At 44.1% G+C, this 18,841-nt stretch overlaps 1 protein-coding gene and 1 pseudogene across 1 annotated transcript; one reads left to right on the top strand and one right to left on the bottom strand.

The window, feature by feature from the left end:
- Positions 1-6,752: 6,752 nt before the first annotated feature.
- Positions 6,753-15,370, bottom strand: LOC106588531 (1-phosphatidylinositol phosphodiesterase-like; annotated as a pseudogene).
- Positions 15,371-16,084: 714 nt separating this feature from the next.
- Positions 16,085-18,675, top strand: LOC106588565 (protein rapunzel). The gene is made up of 2 exons (XM_014177701.1): positions 16,085-16,192; positions 17,236-18,675. Exon 2 carries the CDS (start codon positions 17,254-17,256, stop codon positions 17,947-17,949), a length of 696 nt encoding a protein of 231 aa, XP_014033176.1. The 5' UTR covers positions 16,085-16,192; positions 17,236-17,253; the 3' UTR covers positions 17,950-18,675.
- The last annotated feature ends 166 nt before the right edge of the window (positions 18,676-18,841 follow it).

Raw genomic sequence — 18,841 nt, 5'->3', positions numbered from 1 at the left:
TGGATATAGGCTGGAACTGGAACACGCTGTCATACACCTTGATCCAGAGCATCCCAAACATGCTCAATGGGTGACATGTCTGGTGAGTATGCAGGCCATGGAAAAACTGGGACACTTTCAGTTTCCGGGAATTGTGTACAGATCCTTGCGACATGGCCAGGCATTATCGTGTAGGTGGTGATGGCGGCTGAAGAATGGCACGACATTAGGGCTCAGGATCTTGTCACGGTATCTCTGAGCATTCAAATTGCAATCGTTTAAAATGCAATTGTGTTTGTAGCTTATGCCTGCCTGTACCAGAACCCCACCGCCACCATAGGGTACTCTGTTCACAACCTTGACATAATCAAACCACTCACCTAAACATTGCCATACACGTGGTCTGCCATCTGCATTTGAAACCGGGATTAATCCATGAAGAGCACACTTCTCCAGTGTGCCAGTGTCCATCGAAGGTGAGCATTTGCCTACTGAAGTCGGTTACGACGCCAAACTTCAGTCAGGTCAAGACCTTGGTGAGGACAACGAGCACGAAGCTTCCCTGAGACAGTTTGTGCAGAAATTCTTTGTGCAAACCAACAGTTTCCTCAGCTGTCCGGGTGGCTGGTCTCCGACGATACCACAGATGAAGAAGCCAGATGTGGAGGTCCTGGGCTGGCGTGGTCTGCGGGTGTGAGGCCGGTTGGATGTACTTCCACATTCTTTCAAATTACTTTGGAGGTGGCTTATGGTATAGAAATTAACATTAAATTCTCTGGCAACAGTTATGGTGTACATTCCTGCTGTCAGCATGACAATTGCACGCTCCTTCAACTTGAGACATCTGTTGCATTGTTTGACAAAACTTCACATTTTAAAGTGGGCTGTTTTATTGTCCCCAACACAAGGTGCACCTGTGTAATCATGCTGTTTAATCAGCTTCTTGATATGCCACACCTGTCAGGTTGATGGATTGTTTTGGCCAAGGGGAAATGGTCACTAACAGGGATGTAAACAAATTTGTGCACAAAATTTGAGAAGCTTTTTGTGCGTATGGAACATTTCTGGGATCTTTTATTTCAGCTTATGAAACATGGGACCAACACTTTACATGTTGCGTTTATATTTTTTGTTCATTCTAGTAATGAGCTGTGCTATTTGAATAAAATTAAACTGCCATTGTTTCTCAAGTTGTGGAAAATCTTTTAGGATGTTTCTTCCTCTTCAGAGGTAGCGTGGTTGTAAAATTTGATCTGTTATGCATTTTACCGTCCCAGCTAGCCAACCAGGTTTTTAAATGGCTTCGCTGGCCAGGCCTCAACATTTAGTGATGAATTGGTAATTCATATTTTTGAAGGGTACACTGCACATTCTACTGGTTTTGTTGTAGCTCGATATGGTGATATACGGGGACCACGTCAATTCTGGATCTAAAGACATACTGTATGTGTAAGACATATGCTAATAGCTCCATATAGCAATTTGATAGATTAAGGGGCATTCATTGCTTACACATATCCAATCCACTCAGATCTTCAAGGGTGAGAATTAAGGGAAATGGAGCATGGAGGGGCAGTTTCCTAAATCCCATTTTTAAAAAAGATGAAAAGCAACACAGTCCAACGATCAGGATTCTGCCTTATGTGATAAATAAACTAGCTCATAAGTGTTTTGTATATCAACACTCCTGTTAAATCAAAGCAAAATATATCACAATTTAACCATCATGTTCACACGTTGACATTGGCAGAAACAACGCCTGGTGCCGTGAAAAGCACCCCATTGAGGGCAATGGTATAGCAGACAGACTGCTAGATTTCTAAAGGTGTTACGGTTAACTACAAAGATCTGTGCTTTGTCAAGCTCCTTAGGAGGTATTTCGATACTGTATATCAATGAAGAAATGGGGGAAATACCTTTTTGTTTTACCCTATACTTTGTTACATGTTTTGTGCTGTTAAAATCAAATATTTAATTTCCTGACTATTTTTGTCAGATTTGATACGTATTGTACAATGTCCTGTCCACCAATATCTCAGCTCTTAACATTGCTTAAAGAGAAACTGAAATAAATCAGTCGATAGTACCGACACCTGGAAACCAAGACCAAGTTAATGGCTCCATCACAGGCATTTGCACTGCGCACTGTAACTGCTCTTCATATCAACTTGCAGTGAAAGTGACATGCATCACATGCATATGAAAATAATGAAATTACAAAATGAAAGAGCAGAATACAATGTACAACCATGAGTTTGTCATGAAATAAATAGCTCTTCCACTTTCAAAACAGAACCAAATAATTGATTTACTGTTATTGCCAGGAGTCAGAGTAAACTGTTCTGTGAGCATCTAGTAATGACATTAAGTGCTCCAAAGCTACGTTTAAAGTTGAGTCCTCCAACGCGGGGTTCTTTGTCTTTTTTCTGCTTCTCTGTGGGTGGAACTGCTTTTTTTTCTTCCCTTAGTCGCCTCTGGTGCGGCAGCCACCTCTGGTGTAGCTGGGGCAGTCTCAACCACTGGGGCAGCCTCTGGAGCTGCCACCTCTGGAGCTGGAGCTGGAGCTGCCACCTCTGGAGCTGCCACCTCTGGAGCTGGAGCTGCCACCACGGGCACGGCAACTTTTGGAGCCGCAACTGCAATCGCCTTTGAAATGCTAGCCTCTGTAACTGCGGCTGCTACAACCTCTGAAACGGCAGACTCTGGAACTGCAGCTGCAACTGCCTCTGAAACAACAGCCTCAGGAACACAAAAAATAAAAGGTTCTTGGAGTATTCTTTAGGGGTTCTTCAAATTGAAACTGTAGGGCAACCCCTATAAATTCTTTGAAGAACCCTTTAAAAGGGTTCTTCAAAGAACCCCTTTTAATGGATCCTCGAAGAACCCTTTGAAGAACCTTTTGGGGTAAATTTTTTAACTACCCCTATCCCCTATTATTAATAATAATAATAATAATACGCATAACAATAACACAATATTTTAGTTGTCAGTGTTTATTATGACTAAATAAAAAAATGAGGTGAACTCCCAGCAAAGCCCCGAGTCCAATGGGTATATTCTCTGGCGTGTTGATGTTTATGTGTTGATGTTCTCCGTATCCATAGCCAGAATGATTTTGCAGTTATATTCAGAGGTGTATGGAAAGTGAAGTCTGTGAATCCAAACAATAGTAAGTATACAGATGATTAACAAAACATGCACACAACAGTATTCATTCCTTGGTTTTTGTGGTAAATGTGAATTGAAAAAAAAATGTTTGAAAATGGTTTTCATACACATCCGATGGGATATTCATTGAAGAGGTAAGGGAGGAGGATGGTAAATGTGATCTACATAACATACCGATACCAATTGACATACCTTTGTATACCTCATTGTCTGTATACCTGCAGACACAAAGTGAGCAGTTCAGTCAACTGCACCCAATACAGCTAGCCTTCAACATATTCTTATAGCCTACATATTCTTACCTCTGTTGATTGATAGCCATTGAATTGTGTCCATATTCTGTTTTAGAAAGATTTGCACAAATATGAAAATATAGATGGTATCATCGTAAAAAAATATCAATTTAGATCATATAAGGGACTAACCTTATCTGAAACATTTAATGATCTCAATTTAAGGTAAGTGCCTACACCTGCTGTCCTTTCTAATTCAAATCCAAATGTTTCAGTTGGGCAGTTAGGTTCCTGCAAGAACCCCCACCAACTAAGGAGGTCCCTCGATGAACACCACCTCCTATGGGGTTCTTGGAAGAACCTTTTGAGGGCAATTTTCAGTACCAAGAACCCTAAGGTTCTTCAAAGAACTTTGAGGATCTTAGAAGAACCTTTGTTGAAGCCCTAATTTTTAGAGTACAGCTGTCTCAGAAATGGCAGCCTCTGGAACTGTTGCTGCAATAACCTCTCAAACGGCTGCCTTTGGAACAGTAGTTGCCTCTGAAACTGCAGCTGCCTCTGAAACTGCAGCTGCCTCTGAAACTACGGCCTCTTGCCTCTTCCTGCTTTTGCTTTTTCAACAGTTTGAGCCGACTCGCTGTGCAGTCTTCAAAGGGCACCACCAAAATGGGAATCAGCTCAGTGTCTATCCCGTTAACCTGGGGAGAAAAGGCAAATTAAAACTAGAACCACCAGATTACCGAAACGGGCACGCTGCGCATGTGTCCTGGGGCCCCCAACCCCCCCCCATAGGTCGAGGAACCTCTCTATAGCATATGAACACGCCATAAGTCATGGCAAAATGTGTAGAATTGCAGGCAATTCAATTTAAAATGGCAAATTCTCTCCACCTCATGACAAAACGTATAGAATAGCAGAAAATGTTGCTTTAAAAATGCTAATTTCTCTCAGCCTCATGGCAAAATGGCTAGAATAGCATAAGATTAGCTATAAAACTGCACATTTTTCTCTGTGCTCCATGGCTAAATGTGTATGATTTCTGCAAGTTAGTTTCCAAAAATTCCGGGTGGGGGGGCCCTTGACCCCTTGACTTTTTCCACATTTTGTTACGTTACAGCGTTATTCTAAAATTGTTTTAATAGTTTTTTTTCCCACATCAATCTACACAAAATACCCCATAATGTCAAATTAAAAACAGGTTTTAGAATTTTTTTGAAAAAGCCCGTGAGCTGCCCAGTGACACAAGCCTACCAGACGAGCTAAATTACTTCTATGCGCGCTTCGAGGCAAGCAACACTGAAGCATGCATGAGAGCACCAGCTGTTCCGGATAACTGTGTGTTCACGCTCTCCGTAGCCAATGTCAGTTAGACCTTTAAACAGGTCAACATTTACAAGTCCACAGGGCCAAACGGATTACCAGGACGTGTAATCCGAGTATGCGCTGCCCAACTGCCAAGTGTCTTCACTGACATTTTCAACCTGTCCCTGACCGAGTCTGTAATACCAACATGTTTCAAGCAGACCACCATAGTCTCTGTGACCAAGAACACCAAGGTAACCTAACTAAATGACTACTGACCTGTAGCACTCAAGTCTGTAGTCATGAAGTGCTTTGAAAGGCTGGTCATGGTTCACATCAACACCATTATTCCAGAAACCCTAGACCCACTCCAATTTGCATACCGCCCTGACAGATCCATAGATGACGAAATCTCTATTGCACTCCACACTGCCCTTTCCCACCTGTACAAAAGGAACACCTACGTGAGAATGCTATTCATTGACTACAGCTCAGCGTTCAACACCGTAGTGCCCTCAAAGCTCATCATTAAGCTAAGGACCCTGGAACTAAACACCTCCCTCTGCAACTGGATCCTGGACTTCGTGACGGGCTGCCCCCCAGGTGGTAAGGGTAGGTAACAACACATCTGCCACGCTGATCCTCAACACGGGGGCCCCTCAGGGGTGCGTGCTCAGTCCCCTCCTGTACTCCCTGTTCTCCCATGACTGCATGACTCCAACACCATCATTAAGTTTGCCGACGACACAACAGTGGTAGGCCTGATCGCCGGCAACGATGAGACAGCCTATAGGGAGGAGGTCAGACACCTGGCAGTGTGATGCCAGGATCACAAACTCTCCCTCAACGTGATCCAGACAAAGGAGATGATTGTGGACTCCAGGAAAAGGAGGGCCAAGCACGCCCCCATTCTCATCGACGGGCTGTAGTGGAGCATGTTGAGAGCTTCAAGCTCCTTGGTGTCCACATCACCAATGAACGGTCATGGTCCAAGCACACCAAGACATTCGTGAAGAGGGCACAACAACGCCTATTCCCCCTCAGGAGACTGAAAAGATTTGGCATTGGTCCTCAGATCCTCAAAAGGTTCTACAGCTGCACCATCGAGAGCATCCTGACCGGTTGCATCACCTCCTGGTATGGCAACTGATCGGCCTCCGACCGCAAGGCACTACAGAGGGTAGAACGTATGGCCCAGTACATCACTGGAGCCAAGCTTCCTGCCATCCAGGACCTCTACACCAGGTGATGTCAGAGGAAGGCCCTAAAAATTGCCAAAGACTCCAGCCACCCTAGTCATAGACTGTTCTCTCTGCTACCGAATGGCAAGCGGTACCGGAGCGCCAAGCCTCGGTCCAAAAGACTTCTTAAAACAGCTTCTACCCTCAAGCCATAAGACTCCTGAACAGCTAACTGGACTATTTGCACTGAATTTACCACAGGTGGACTCCAATCAAGTTGTAGAAACATCTCAAGGATGACCAATAGAAACAGCATGCACCTAAGCTCAATTTCAAGTCTCATAGCAAATGGTCTGAATACTTATGTAAATAAGGTATTACTGTTTTTATTTTTATTAAATTTGCTAACATTTCTAAAAACCTGTTTTCACTTTGTCATTATGGGGTATTGTGTGTAGATTGATGAGTACAGTTTTTCATTTAATCCATTTTAGAATAAGGCTGGCTGTAAGGTAAACAAATGTAGGAAAATTCGAGGGGTCTAAATACTGTTGCACTGTATATCTATAAATAGCATAGTAATGTTTTGGTCAAACTAAGGTTGGTGTTCATTTACTTATTTATAACGATAAAAGACAAGGTTTCAGTGTGGGAAAGTTATTGTCATCACACCTGTTTGAACACAGGTAAATTCTTTCTACAGCTGTTTTCTTTCAAAATCTCCATTCAGTCAATTCAAGTCTAATTTATTTCTACTGACAATTTTGAATAGCCTGTCCAATCATACTTACATTGTGTCATTGTTGTAACTGAAACACTGCTGGGTTTGAAAGTGGTTAATATTTTAATGACATCACTTTCAAACAGATACCATATGTCAGGATTAAAAAAGAAAATGTCTTTTCCGTTTTGTGTTCATGTTTTGTGGTGTGGCATTCTTCCCAAATGTGCCTGTTTTCTTTGAGCATCAGCACTTAAAGTAAATGTTCACTACAAAATCAAAGTTCATCAGACATTTTTAGATGGAGATGAGTCCATGTCCATCTGTTGTATAGGTCCCACTATGAATGAGAAAATAGAGGTGCGACTCATCCATGAACACCTGCTCGGAGTACACGTCCTGGTAATCCGTCTGGCCCTGCGGCCTTGTGAATGTTAACCTTTTTAAACGTCAAGAGACAACTACTTAGTTAAGTGGCAAGGCATAGTGAAAACAAGCATACAATATGCAAACTGGACTCCCAGTTCTTATGTTGTCCCAGCAATTTTCATTTGATTGTATCTATGTTGTTTGTATGGTAGCAGGCTTGGTAGATGAGGGACCTCTCTCTCAGTTGAAGTTGATGATCATTTGAAGGAGGGGAGCGGTGGGGAAGTCCATGGTGATGATTCCGAACCGCCTGCTCTGCCCTATCTGTGCCATCAGGTAGTCATACAGGTGGGCGTTGATTTGCTGGGCTCCGCTGCCGTAAGTGAGACAGATATGGTCCTTGTTGCCCACAGGGGCAGCTTCCAGATGTTCATGCACACTTTGCCATTTCTCAGCCACATGCAGGAGGGTGTTGACCTGGGGAGACAAGTATATGACACTCAATAAATGTTCCTATCAAATCAAATCAAATGTATTTACATCAGCTGATATCTCCAAGTGCTGTACAGAAACCCAGCCTAAAACCCCAAACAGCAAGCAATGCAGGTGTAGAAGCACGGTGGCTAGGAAAAACTCCCTAGAAAGGCCAAAACCTAGGAAGAAACGTAGAGAGGAACCAGGCTATGAGGGGTGGCCAGTCCTCTTCTGGCTGTGCCAGGTGGAGATTATAACAGAACATGGCCAAGATGTACAAATGTTCATAAATGACAAGCATGGTCAAATAATAATAATCACAGTAGTTGTCGAGGGTGCAACAAGTCAGCATCTCAAGAGTAAATGTCAGTTGGCTTTTCATAGCCGATCATTGAGAGTATCTCTACCGCTCCTGCTGTCTCTAGAGAGTTGAAAACAGCAGGTCTGGGACAGGTAGCACGTCTGGTGAACAGGTAAGGGTTCCATAGCCGCAGGCAGAACAGTTGAAACTGGAGCAGCAGCACGGCCAGGTGGACTGGGGGCAGCAAGGAGTCATCATGCCAGGTAGTCCTGAGGCATGGTCCTAGGGCTCAGGTCCTCCGAGAGAGAGAAAGAAAGAAAGAGAGAAAGAAAGAGAGAATTAGAGAGAGCATACTTAAATTCACACAGGACACCGGATAAGACAGGAGAAATACTCCAGATATAACAGACTGACCCTAGCCCCCCGACACATAAACTACTGCAGCATAAATACTGGAGGCTGAGACAGGAGGGGTCAGGAGACACTGTGGCCCCATCCGATGATACCCCCGGACAGGGCCAAACAGGAAGGATATAACCCCACCCACTTTGCCAAAGCACAGCCCCCACACCACTAGAGGGATAACCTCAACCACCAACTTACCATCCTGAGACAAGGCCGAGTATAGCCCACAAAGATCTCCGCCACGGCACAACCCAAGGGGGGGCGCCAACCCAGACAGGAAGACCACGTCAGTGACTCAACCCACTCAAGTGACGCACCCCTCCTAGGGACGGCATGTAAGAACACCAATAAGCCAGTGACTCAGCCCCTGTAATAGGGTTAGAGGCAGAGAATCCCAGTGGAGAGAGGGGAACCGGCCAGGCAGAGACAGCAAGGGCGGTTCGTTGCTCCAGAGCCTTTCTGTTCACCTTCACACTCCTGGGCCAGACTACACTCAATCATAGGACCTACTGAAGAGATGAGTCTTCAGTAAAGACTTAAAGGTCGAGATCGAGTCTGCGTCTCTCACATGGGTAGGCAGACCATTCCATAAAAATGGAGCTCTATAGGAGAAAGCCCTGCCTCCAGCTGTTTGCTTAGAAATTCTAGGGACAATTAGGAGGCCTGCGTCTTGTGACCGTAGCATACGTGTAGGTATGTACGGCAGGACCAAATCGGAAAGATAGGTAGGTGCAATCCCATGTAATGCTTTGTAGGTTAGCAGTAAAACCTTGAAATCAGCCCTTGCCTTAACAGGAAGCCAGTGTAGGGAGGCTAGCACTGGAGTAATATGATTTAAAAAAATGGTTCTAGTCAGGATTCTAGCAGCCGTATTTAGCACTAACTGAAGTTTATTTAGTACTTTATCCAGGTAGCCGGAAAGTAGAGCATTGCAGTAGTCCAACCTAGAAGTAACAAAAGCATGGATGAATTTTTCTGCATAATTTTTGGACAGAAAGTTTCTGATTTTTGCAATGTTACGTAGATGGAAAAAAGCAGTCCTTGAAACAGTCTTGATATGTTCTTCAAAAGAGAGATCAGGGTCCAGAGTAATGCCAAGGTCCTTCACAGTTTTATTTGAGACGACTGTACAACCATCAAGATTAATTATAAGATTCAACAGAAGATCTCTTTGTTTCTTGGGACCTAGAACAAGCATCTCTGTTTTGTCCGAGTTTAAAAGTAGAAAGTTTGCCATCCACTTCCTTATGTCTGAAACACAGGCTTCTAGCGAAGGCAATTTTGGGGCTTCACCATGTTTCATTGAAATGTACAGCTGTGTGTCATCCGCATAGCAGTGAAATTTAACATTATGTTTTCGAATGACATCCCCAAGAGGTAAAATATATAGTGAAAACAATAGTGGTCCTAAAACGGAACCTTGAGGAACACCGAAATTTACAGTTGATTTGTCAGAGGACAAACCATTCACAGAGACAAACTGATATCTTTCCGACAGATAAGATCTAAACCGGCCAGAACTTGTCCGTGTAGACCAATTTGGGTTTCCAATCTCTCCAAAAGAATGTGGTGATCGATGGTATCAAAAGCAGCACTAAGATCTAGGAGCACGAGGACAGATGCAGAGCCTCGGTCTGACGCCATTAAAAGCTCATTTGCCACCTTCACAAGTGCAGTCTCAGTGCTATGATGGGGTCTAAAACCAGACTGAAGCGTTTCGTATACATTGTTTGTCTTCAGGAAGGCAGGGAGTTGCTGCGCAACAGCTTTTTATAAACATTTTGAGAGGAATGGAAGATTCGATATAGGCCGATAGTTTTTTATATTTTCTGCGTCAAGATTTGGCTTTTTTAAGAGAGGCTTTATTACTGCCACTTTTAGTGAGTTTGGTACACATCCGGTGGATAGAGAGCCGTTTATTATGTTCAACATAAGAGGGCCAAGCACAGGAAGCAGCTCTTTCAGTAGTTCAGTTGGAATAGGGTCCAGTATGCAGCTTGAAGGTTTAGAGGCCATGATTATTTTCATCATTGTGTCGAGATATAGTACTAAAACACTTTAGTGTCTCCCTTGATCCTAGGTCCTGGCAGAGTTGTGCAGACTCAGGACAACGGAGCTTTGGAGGAATACGCAGATTTAAAGAGGAGTCCGTCATTTGCTTTCTAATGATCATGATCTTTTCCTCAAAGAAGTTCATGAATTTATTACTTCTGAAGTGAAAGCCATCCTATCTTGGGGAATGCTGCTTTTTACTTAGCTTTGCGACAGTATAAAAAATACATTTCAGATTGTTCTTATTTTCCTCAATTAAGTTGGAAAAATAGGATGATCGAGCAGCAGTGAGGGCTCTTCGATACTGCACGGTACTGTCTTTCCAAGCTAGTCGGAAGACTTCCAGTTTGGTGTGGCACCATTTCCGTTCCAATTTTTTGGAAGCTTGCTTCAGAGCTCATGTATTTTCTGTATACCAGGGAGCTAGTTTCTTATGACAAATGTTTTTAGTTTTTAGGGGTGCAACTGCATCTAGGGTATTGCGCAAAGTTAAATTGAGTTCCTCAGTTAGGTGGATAACTGATTTTTGTCATCTGATGTCCTTGGGTAGGCAGAGGGAGTCTGGAAGGGCATCAAGGAATCTTTGGGTTGTCTTTGAATTTACAGTGGGGGAAAAAAGTATTTGATCCCCTGCTGATTTTGTACGTTTGCCCACTTACAAAGAAATGATCAGTCTATAATTTTAATAGTAGGTTTATTTGAACAGTGAGAGACAGAATAACAACAAAAGAATCCAGAAAAACGCATGTCAAAAATGTTATAAAATGATTTCCATTTTAATGAGGGAAATAAGTATTTCACCCCTCTGCAAAACATGACTTAGTACTTGGTGGCAAAACCCTTGTTGGCAATCACAGAGGTCAGACGTTTCTTGTAGTTGGCCACCAGGTTTGCACACATCTCAGGAGGGATTTTGTCCCACTCCTCTTTGCAGATCTTCTCCAAGTCATTAAGGTTTCGAGGCTGACGTTTGGCAACTCGAACCTTCAACTCCCTCCACAGATTTTCTATGGGATTAAGGTCTGGAGACTGGCTAGGCCACTCCAGGACCTTAATGTGCTTCTTCTTGAGCCACTCCTTTGTTGCCTTGGCCGTGTGTTTTGGGTCATTGTCATGCTGGAATACCCATCCACGACCCATTTTCAATGCCCTGGCTGAGGGAAGGAGGTTCTCACCCAAGATTTAACAGTACATGGCCCCGTCAAATGATGCGGTGAAGTTGTCCTGTCCCCTTAGCAGAAAAACACCCCCAAAGCATAATGTTTCCACCTCCATGTTTGACGGTGGAGATGGTGTTGTTGGGGTCATAGGCAGCATTCCTCCTCCTCCAAACACGGCGAGTTGAGTTGATGCCAAAGAGCTCCATTTTGGTCTCATCTGACCACAACACTTTCACCAGTTGTCCTCTGAATCATTCAGATGTTCATTGGCAAACTTCAGACGGGCATGTATAAGTATTCTTGAGCAGGGGGACCTTGCGGGCACTGCAGGATTTAAGTCCTTCACGGCGTAGTGTGTTACCAATTGTTTTCTTGGTGACTATGGTCCCAGCTGCCTTGAGATCATTGACAAGATCCTCCCATGTAGTTCTGGGCTGATTCCTCACCATTCTCATGATCATTGCAACTCCAAGAGGTGAGATCTTGCATGGAGCCCCAGGCTGAGGGATATTGACAGTTGTTTTGTGTTTCTTCCATTTGCGAATAATCGCACCAAATTTTGTCACCTTCTCACCAAGCTGCTTGGCGATGGTCTTGTAGCCCATTCCAGCCTTGTGTAGGTCTACAATCTAGTCCCTGATATCCTTGGAGAGCTCTTTGGTCTTGGCCATGGTGGAGAGTTTGGAATCTGATTGATTGATTGCTTCTGTGGACAGGTGTCTTTTTTACAGGTAACAAGCTGTGGTTAGGAGCACTCCCTTTAAGAGTGTGCTCCTAATCTCAGATCGTTACCTGTATAAAAGACACCTGGGAGCCAGAAATCTTTCTGATTGAGAGGCGGTCAAATACTTATTTCCCTCATTAAAATGCAAATCATTTTCTAACATTTTTGGACATGCGTTTTTCTGGATATTTTTGTTGTTATTCTGTCTCTCACTGTTCAAATAAACCTACCATTAAAATTATAGACTGATCCTTTCTTTATCAGTGGGCAAACGTACAAAATCAGCAGGGGATAAAATACTTTTTTCCCCCACTGTATAGCATGACTTTTGATACTCCTTGGTTGGGGTCTGAGAAGATTATTTGTTGCGATTGCAAACGTAATAAAATGGTGGTCCGATAGTCCAGGATTATGAGGAAAAACATTAAGATCCACAACATTTATTCCACGGCACAATGACTGTGGCAGTGAGTAGGTCCAGAGACATGTTGGACAAAACTCACTGAGTCGATGATGGCTCCGAAAGCCTTTTGGAGTGAGTCTGTGGACTTTTCCATGTGAATATTAAAGTCACCAAAAATTTGAATATTATCTGCTATGACTACAATGTCCGATAGGAATTCAGGGAACTCAGTGAGGAATGCTGTATATGGCCCAGGAGGCCTGTAAACAGTAGCTAGAAAAAGTGATTGAGTAGGCTGCATAGATTTCATGACTAGAAGCTCAAAAGTCGAAAACGTCGCTGTTTTCTTGGGGTAAATTGAAATTTGCTATCGTAAATGTTAGCAACACTTCCGCCTTTGCAGGATGCATGGGGGATATGGTCACTAGTGTAACCAGGAGGCGAGGCCTCATTTAACACAGTAAATTCATCAGGCTTAAGCCATGTTTCAGTCAGGCCAATCACATCAAGATTATGATCAGTGATTAGTTCATTGACTATAACTGCCTTTGAAGTGAGGGATCTAACATTAAGTAGGCCTATTTTGAGATGTGAGGTATCACGATCTCTTTCAATAATGGCAGGAATGGAGGAGGTCTTTATTCTAGTGAGATTGCTAAGGCGAACACTGCCATGTTTAGTTTTGCCCAACCTAGGTCGAGGCACAGACACGGTCTCAATGGGGATAGCTGAGCTGACAACACTGACTGTGCTAGAGGAAGACTCCACTAAGCTGGCTAACAGCATGCTGCCTGGCCTGCACCATATTTCATTGTGGAGCTAGGGGAGTTAGAGCCCTGTCTATGTTCGTAGATAAGATGAGAGCACCCCTCCAGCTAGGATGGAGTCCGTCACTCCTCAACAGGCCAGGTTTGGGCCTGTTTGTGGGTGAGTCCCAGAAAGAGGGCCAATTATCTACAAATTCTATCTTTTGAGAGGGGCAGAAAACAGTTTTCAACCAGCGATTGAGTTGTGAGACTCTGCTGTAGAGCTCATCACTCCCCCTAACTGGGAGGGGGCCAGAGACAATTACTCGATGCCGACACATCTTTCTAGCTAATTTACACGCTGAAGCTATGTTGCGCTTGGTGACCTCTGACTGTTTCATCCTAACATCGTTGGTGCCGACGTGGATAACAATATCTCTATACTCTCTACACTCGCCAGTTTTAGCTTTAGCCAGCACCATCTTCAGATTAGCCTTAACGTCGGTAGCCCTGCCCCCTGGTAAACAGTGTATGATCGCTGGATGATTCGTTTTAAGTCTAATACTGCGGGTAATGGAGTCGCCAATGACTAGGGTTTTCAATTTGTCAGAGCTAATGGTGGGAAGCTTCGGCATCTCAGACCCCGTAACGGGAGGAGTAGAGACCAGAGAAGGCTCGGCCTCTGACTCCGACTCGCTGCTTAATGGGGAGAACCGGTTGAAAGTTTCTGTCGGCTGAATGAGCGACACCGGTTGAGCATTCCTACAGCATTTCCCTCCAGAAGCCATGAGAAAGTTGTAGGGGACCGTGCGAGGGGATTTATACTAACGTTACTATCTGTACTTACTGGTGGCACAGACGCTGTTTCATCCTTTCCTACACTGAAATTACCCTTGCCTGACGATTGCGTCTGAAGCTGGGCTTGCAGCACAGCTATCCTCGCCGTAAGGCGATTGTTCTCCTGTATATTATGAGTACAACGACTGCAATTAGAAGGCATCATGTTAATGTTACTACTTAGCTTCGGCTGTTGGAAGTCCTGACGAACCATCTCCAGATAAAACGTCCGGAGTGAAAAAGTTGAATGAAAAAAGTTGAGTGAGGGAAAAACTAAAAATATAAATTGTAATTAAAAAGTAAAAACCGTAAAGTTGTCAGGTAGCAAAGTAAGGTTGGCAACAAAACACACATCAGCACGTAAACAAGTCTGCAAGTTGTGACCGGAAAAACAATTTAATTTTCAAAAATGACTGTCTCCTTACCCTCCAGTCGTCTGCGATGTCCAGGCCCATTCCAAGGTCAGGTCCGCCAAAGTCCTGCAGGACAATGAGCTTCCCTCTGTTCTGTCCCACAGTGGGCATGAGCCGACTGTTCCACAGCAGGTCCCAGTCGGCGTAGAGGTGGATGTAGCTGCCTACCGCCCGTAGATGTCGAAGGACTCACTGAACTCCTCCTTGAGCCGCACCAGCACCATCTCGCTGGTGTACTCACTTAGGAAGTCGGCCACGCCCTCCAGCACGTCGCTGAAGTGCGCCCAGAGGTAAGACACGCCGTGGTGGATGGTGAGGTTGCCACGCAAATGGTGCACACGCACGTCCAGGAAGCGCACACCGGCCTGGAGCTGCGATGCCAGCCTCCAGGACTGGCACTCGGCCAAGGCGCCGCTGTAGATGGCCATGGTGACCTCGGACAGCAGGCAGCTGTCCGGGAAGCCCGCCGTCCAGGAGGGGTTGACAAACTCGGGGGCTGGAGTATGTTGTCGTACTCGGGCCTCTGGATGGTACTGTTGCTCAAGCAAACAACCCTGGTGGGTAATTAGTTTGGTGTCAAAGGTCAATACCTAATCCTGAAGTTAGCAAATTATTATACTCACAACTGACACTCACACCACTCTTACACTCCTTCTCTAGGGTTGTGTCTAAATTTTCCTGAATGATGTCCTTTCCTTATATCCTTTACTTAATAACTACAGAAGGCTTAGATTGGCCTCTTCTATATTGCTTTGTCCCCTCCAGTCATTTCAGATCAGTGCTAATGACATTGTCTCCTTGAACTATTCAAGACTATTGAGACACAACCCCTGACTACCTTTGAAACAAGATACGCACCCCAGTAGGACCATCAGCTTGATTAACATCTTCCACATCCTTATATTAAGCAAACCAGACAGCACAATTTTCATTTTTCTATTTTTATTTACGGATCCAACATTTACACTCCAACACTCAGACATAATTTACGAACGAAGCATTTGTGTTTAGTGAGTCCACCAGATCATAGGCAGTAGGGATGACGAGGGATGTTCTCTTGATAAGTGTGTGAATTTGACAATTTTCCTGTCCTGTTAAGCATTTAAAATGTACTTGGTTGTCAGGGAAAATGTATGGAGCAAAAAGTGCATTATTTTCTTTAGGAATGTAGTGGAGTAGTAGTAAAAGTTGTCAAAAATAGAAATATTAAAGTACAGATATAAAAAAAAAATACTTGTATAATACTTGAAATTATTTTTACTTAAGTACTTTACTCTACTGGTGTGTGCATGTGTGTGAGAGAGAGATTGAAAGTTGTGGTGTGATATGTTGGTTGAGTACTGTGAAAGCAGAAAATAAAGAATTGGCATGCAAATTGATGAACATACAGTAGATATATTATATTCTGATGGATTCCCCCTACCCTTATCCCTACAACACTATAAAACAATTATTGCTACTGAAGGTGTGGATGTATTTGATATACCTAAAACAATAGACACCCTGCCTGTCCTCTGTTTGGGTTACAACCATAAAGCAGTCAGCTGCATTTTCCCCTTCATCCAATCAGCACAGCCCGAACAAGAGCCATGTTTCCTCGTTCCTCTGTCCTTATATGTCAGAATGTAGGCTGGGCTTCTCAGACTGTGGGACTCCTGGAAAATGGTGGCTTGGAAATATTGACAGCTTGTGTGAAGAGAAGTATAACAATAGCTTGAACTCAGGTAAAGATAAGAAATGTATCCTCAATGGCTTTGTATTATCTTTTGGGGGTTTATCTGAAAAGGAACTCTGTTTAGATATATTTAATTCAAAAGGGAAATCAGTGGTTCATGATACATGCTTGTGGTTGGAGATACAGGAAATGTATTTAGTTAGACCAAAATGAATGTGATTTACTAATGGCAAAAGGTTCTCTGAATTGATGAAGATTGGCATGTGCCTTCATCATTTTGTTAATCTTTAGAAAAACTGGCACTGTAATAGGAGGTCAATGATCGAACTTAACGTACCCTCGAGACACCCACTGGTCTTCCTGAAGTTTTTTTTTCTGCATTGCCGGCTTGGGCATGATGAGTAAGAGCTAAGTTATGAACTATGATTATAAATGTTTTGTGTGTTTGGCCACTGCCACACAGATCAGTTGGTGTACACACACAGGACAGCAGCCACTCCCTTTAAACCAGTTACCCAAATGGATGTCTGTGTGGGGTTTGGAATTTAGAAGCATTCTATGCCCTGTATTTGAATGAAATACTCTACTTGATTAGAACTGATCGCTCAGTCATAAATATGAAAATGAAAAGTTTGATAATGAAATATGTTTCTCTTAGAAAGGCATTGTCTCTCTTTCTCTTTCAAATAAGAAATAACAGTTCATCTTGGCTTCTAAACCTAAGTAATTAGTGACTTGTTGCCCTGGCCTGTAGACTTGTTGCTTACTACACAACTAGGGGCTTTATGAGTGGTGTCACTCAGGAGTATTACGACTGTAAATTGATACCTGAAGCTAAAAGACACAGTGACATAATTCATGTGTAGAATGTAACTTGAGAACTAAGATTCCTGATTTTGCCTGCAGCATTAAAAGTAATAAGATTGGAATTCTACTGAAACATTGGTCAATCCTCCATCTACAAGAAAAACAGAAACAGTTCAGTTCATTGTCTACTCAGCTTGACAGTGTCTGCTCTTTCTCTCCTTTCTCTTCCTCTTCCTCTATCTTTTTTTATCTCTCTCTCTGTCTGTCTTGCTCACTGTTTGTCAGAGTCAGAAGCTCACAGCGATGGCTGACGCCGGGCAGATCAGAAAGACAGCGGTCAAGGTGCTGGGCTGCGTGGAGAAGGTATCCTCTTTCGCCTCGTCCATCAACCCCCTCTTCGGCATCGTCTCCTCCCTGGTGGGGGTGGTGCGCATAGGCCTGGTGGGCGATGAGGCGCACGCCCTGGACAAGGACTTCCAGGTGGTGCACGGCAAGCTGGAGAGCATCTCTGCGAAGAACCGCCAATGCCTGCGGCAGATCCGTGTGGACGAGGTCAATGAGACGTTTGGTAAGTACGAGGAGTACATCAAGCACCAGTACGCCGCCTTCAGCTCCATGGTGGCGCTGGTGAGGAAGGACCCAGAGGGAGCGCGGCGCCACATGGACAACTTCGAATGGGTCTATGAGAGGGACAAGAGCGACCTGAGCCTGGACGTGTACTACCGGGGCGTAATGGGCACCGGGTCGGTGTTCGGAAGGCCCCTGCTGAAGGTGTACCTGGAGCACTGCAACGGAGACCGCAGGGTCATGGAGCACTGGTGCTCCCAGGTGGGACACCTGTTCCACATCGGCTTGATCGCCCTCATGGCCTACACAGCGGTGACAGAGGACGACGAGGACGAGGTGCGAGAGAAGTGGGCCAAGCGTGTGGAGGACATCCAAGCCAAGATGCAGGAGGTTTTGAGTCAGTGCAAAGAGGAGGAGAGAAGTCTTCCCTAAAGCTTGGGGAAGGGGAGAGGTGGGGGCCCTGTCCAGAAATTACCCTTACTCCCAGTCCTGGAGTGCTACTGGGTGTGTAGTATGTCCTGGGTGTTCCTACCCTGCTCGAATATATCCGATTCTACTAATCAGCTGCTGATCATGGGCCTAATTAGCTAAACCGGGTATGTTAGAGCAGGGATGGAATAAAAGCCTGCAGACCCAGTAGCTATTCAGTAAAAAGTCTGGCCACCCCTGCTCTAACTCCTTTTTAGAACTGGATAGGTACAAGCAATTTGGCTGTAGCTCCACCTTGCTCTGGATTTTTTTGCCAAACATTTCTTTGACCTGTCCAATTTATTCTGATCAACACAAGTGCCAAGGGGTAGGGGCTAGGGGTTGATTCTTGAGAGGGCCAATGATTTGAAGGGAGGTTGAGTTTTGTGGTTAAAACTGTGGAGAAGAGCTTCGTTCCCACTTTCTCAGCAACCAGACTCATTCAAGTGGACCAAGTAAAGCAAGGAAATCATATATTATGAATAGATGGGAAACTAAATTCACAGTAAAAGCAATCAAATGTGTTGTCATTTATTTGGGTCAACTGAACTCTGTTGTTGTGGCAATAGTTCCTAACTTGAACTTGTGTTCATACAGCTGCCTTATAGAGCCTACCTGTCAATACTCTCTGACTGTCTGTTAATGTTTTATACACTGTCTTCAATAAACAAGTCGAAATTATGACCCATATTACAGTATGCACAATAATCATTTGACTGAAACACTAGTATCTCTCTCTCGCTCTGTTTGCTATGTGGCCAATGATGTCACCATACATCAGGGGTTCCCAACCTAGGGACCTTCCTTGATTTTGAGGGGTACAATTCGTAATTGTTTATACCGATCTAAAACGACG

Source organism: Salmo salar, chromosome ssa27 (assembly GCF_905237065.1).
Source record: "Salmo salar chromosome ssa27, Ssal_v3.1, whole genome shotgun sequence".
Classification (NCBI taxonomy): domain Eukaryota; kingdom Metazoa; phylum Chordata; class Actinopteri; order Salmoniformes; family Salmonidae; genus Salmo; species Salmo salar.
Note: the sequence above shows the minus strand (reverse complement) of the source record. Positions and strands in the feature narration are given on the sequence as shown.

Bases quoted from the DNA above. Each gene is read 5' to 3' on its own strand.
- LOC106588565 (XM_014177701.1), top strand. From the start codon at position 17,254: ATGGCTGACGCCGGGCAGATCAGAAAGACAGCGGTCAAGGTGCTGGGC.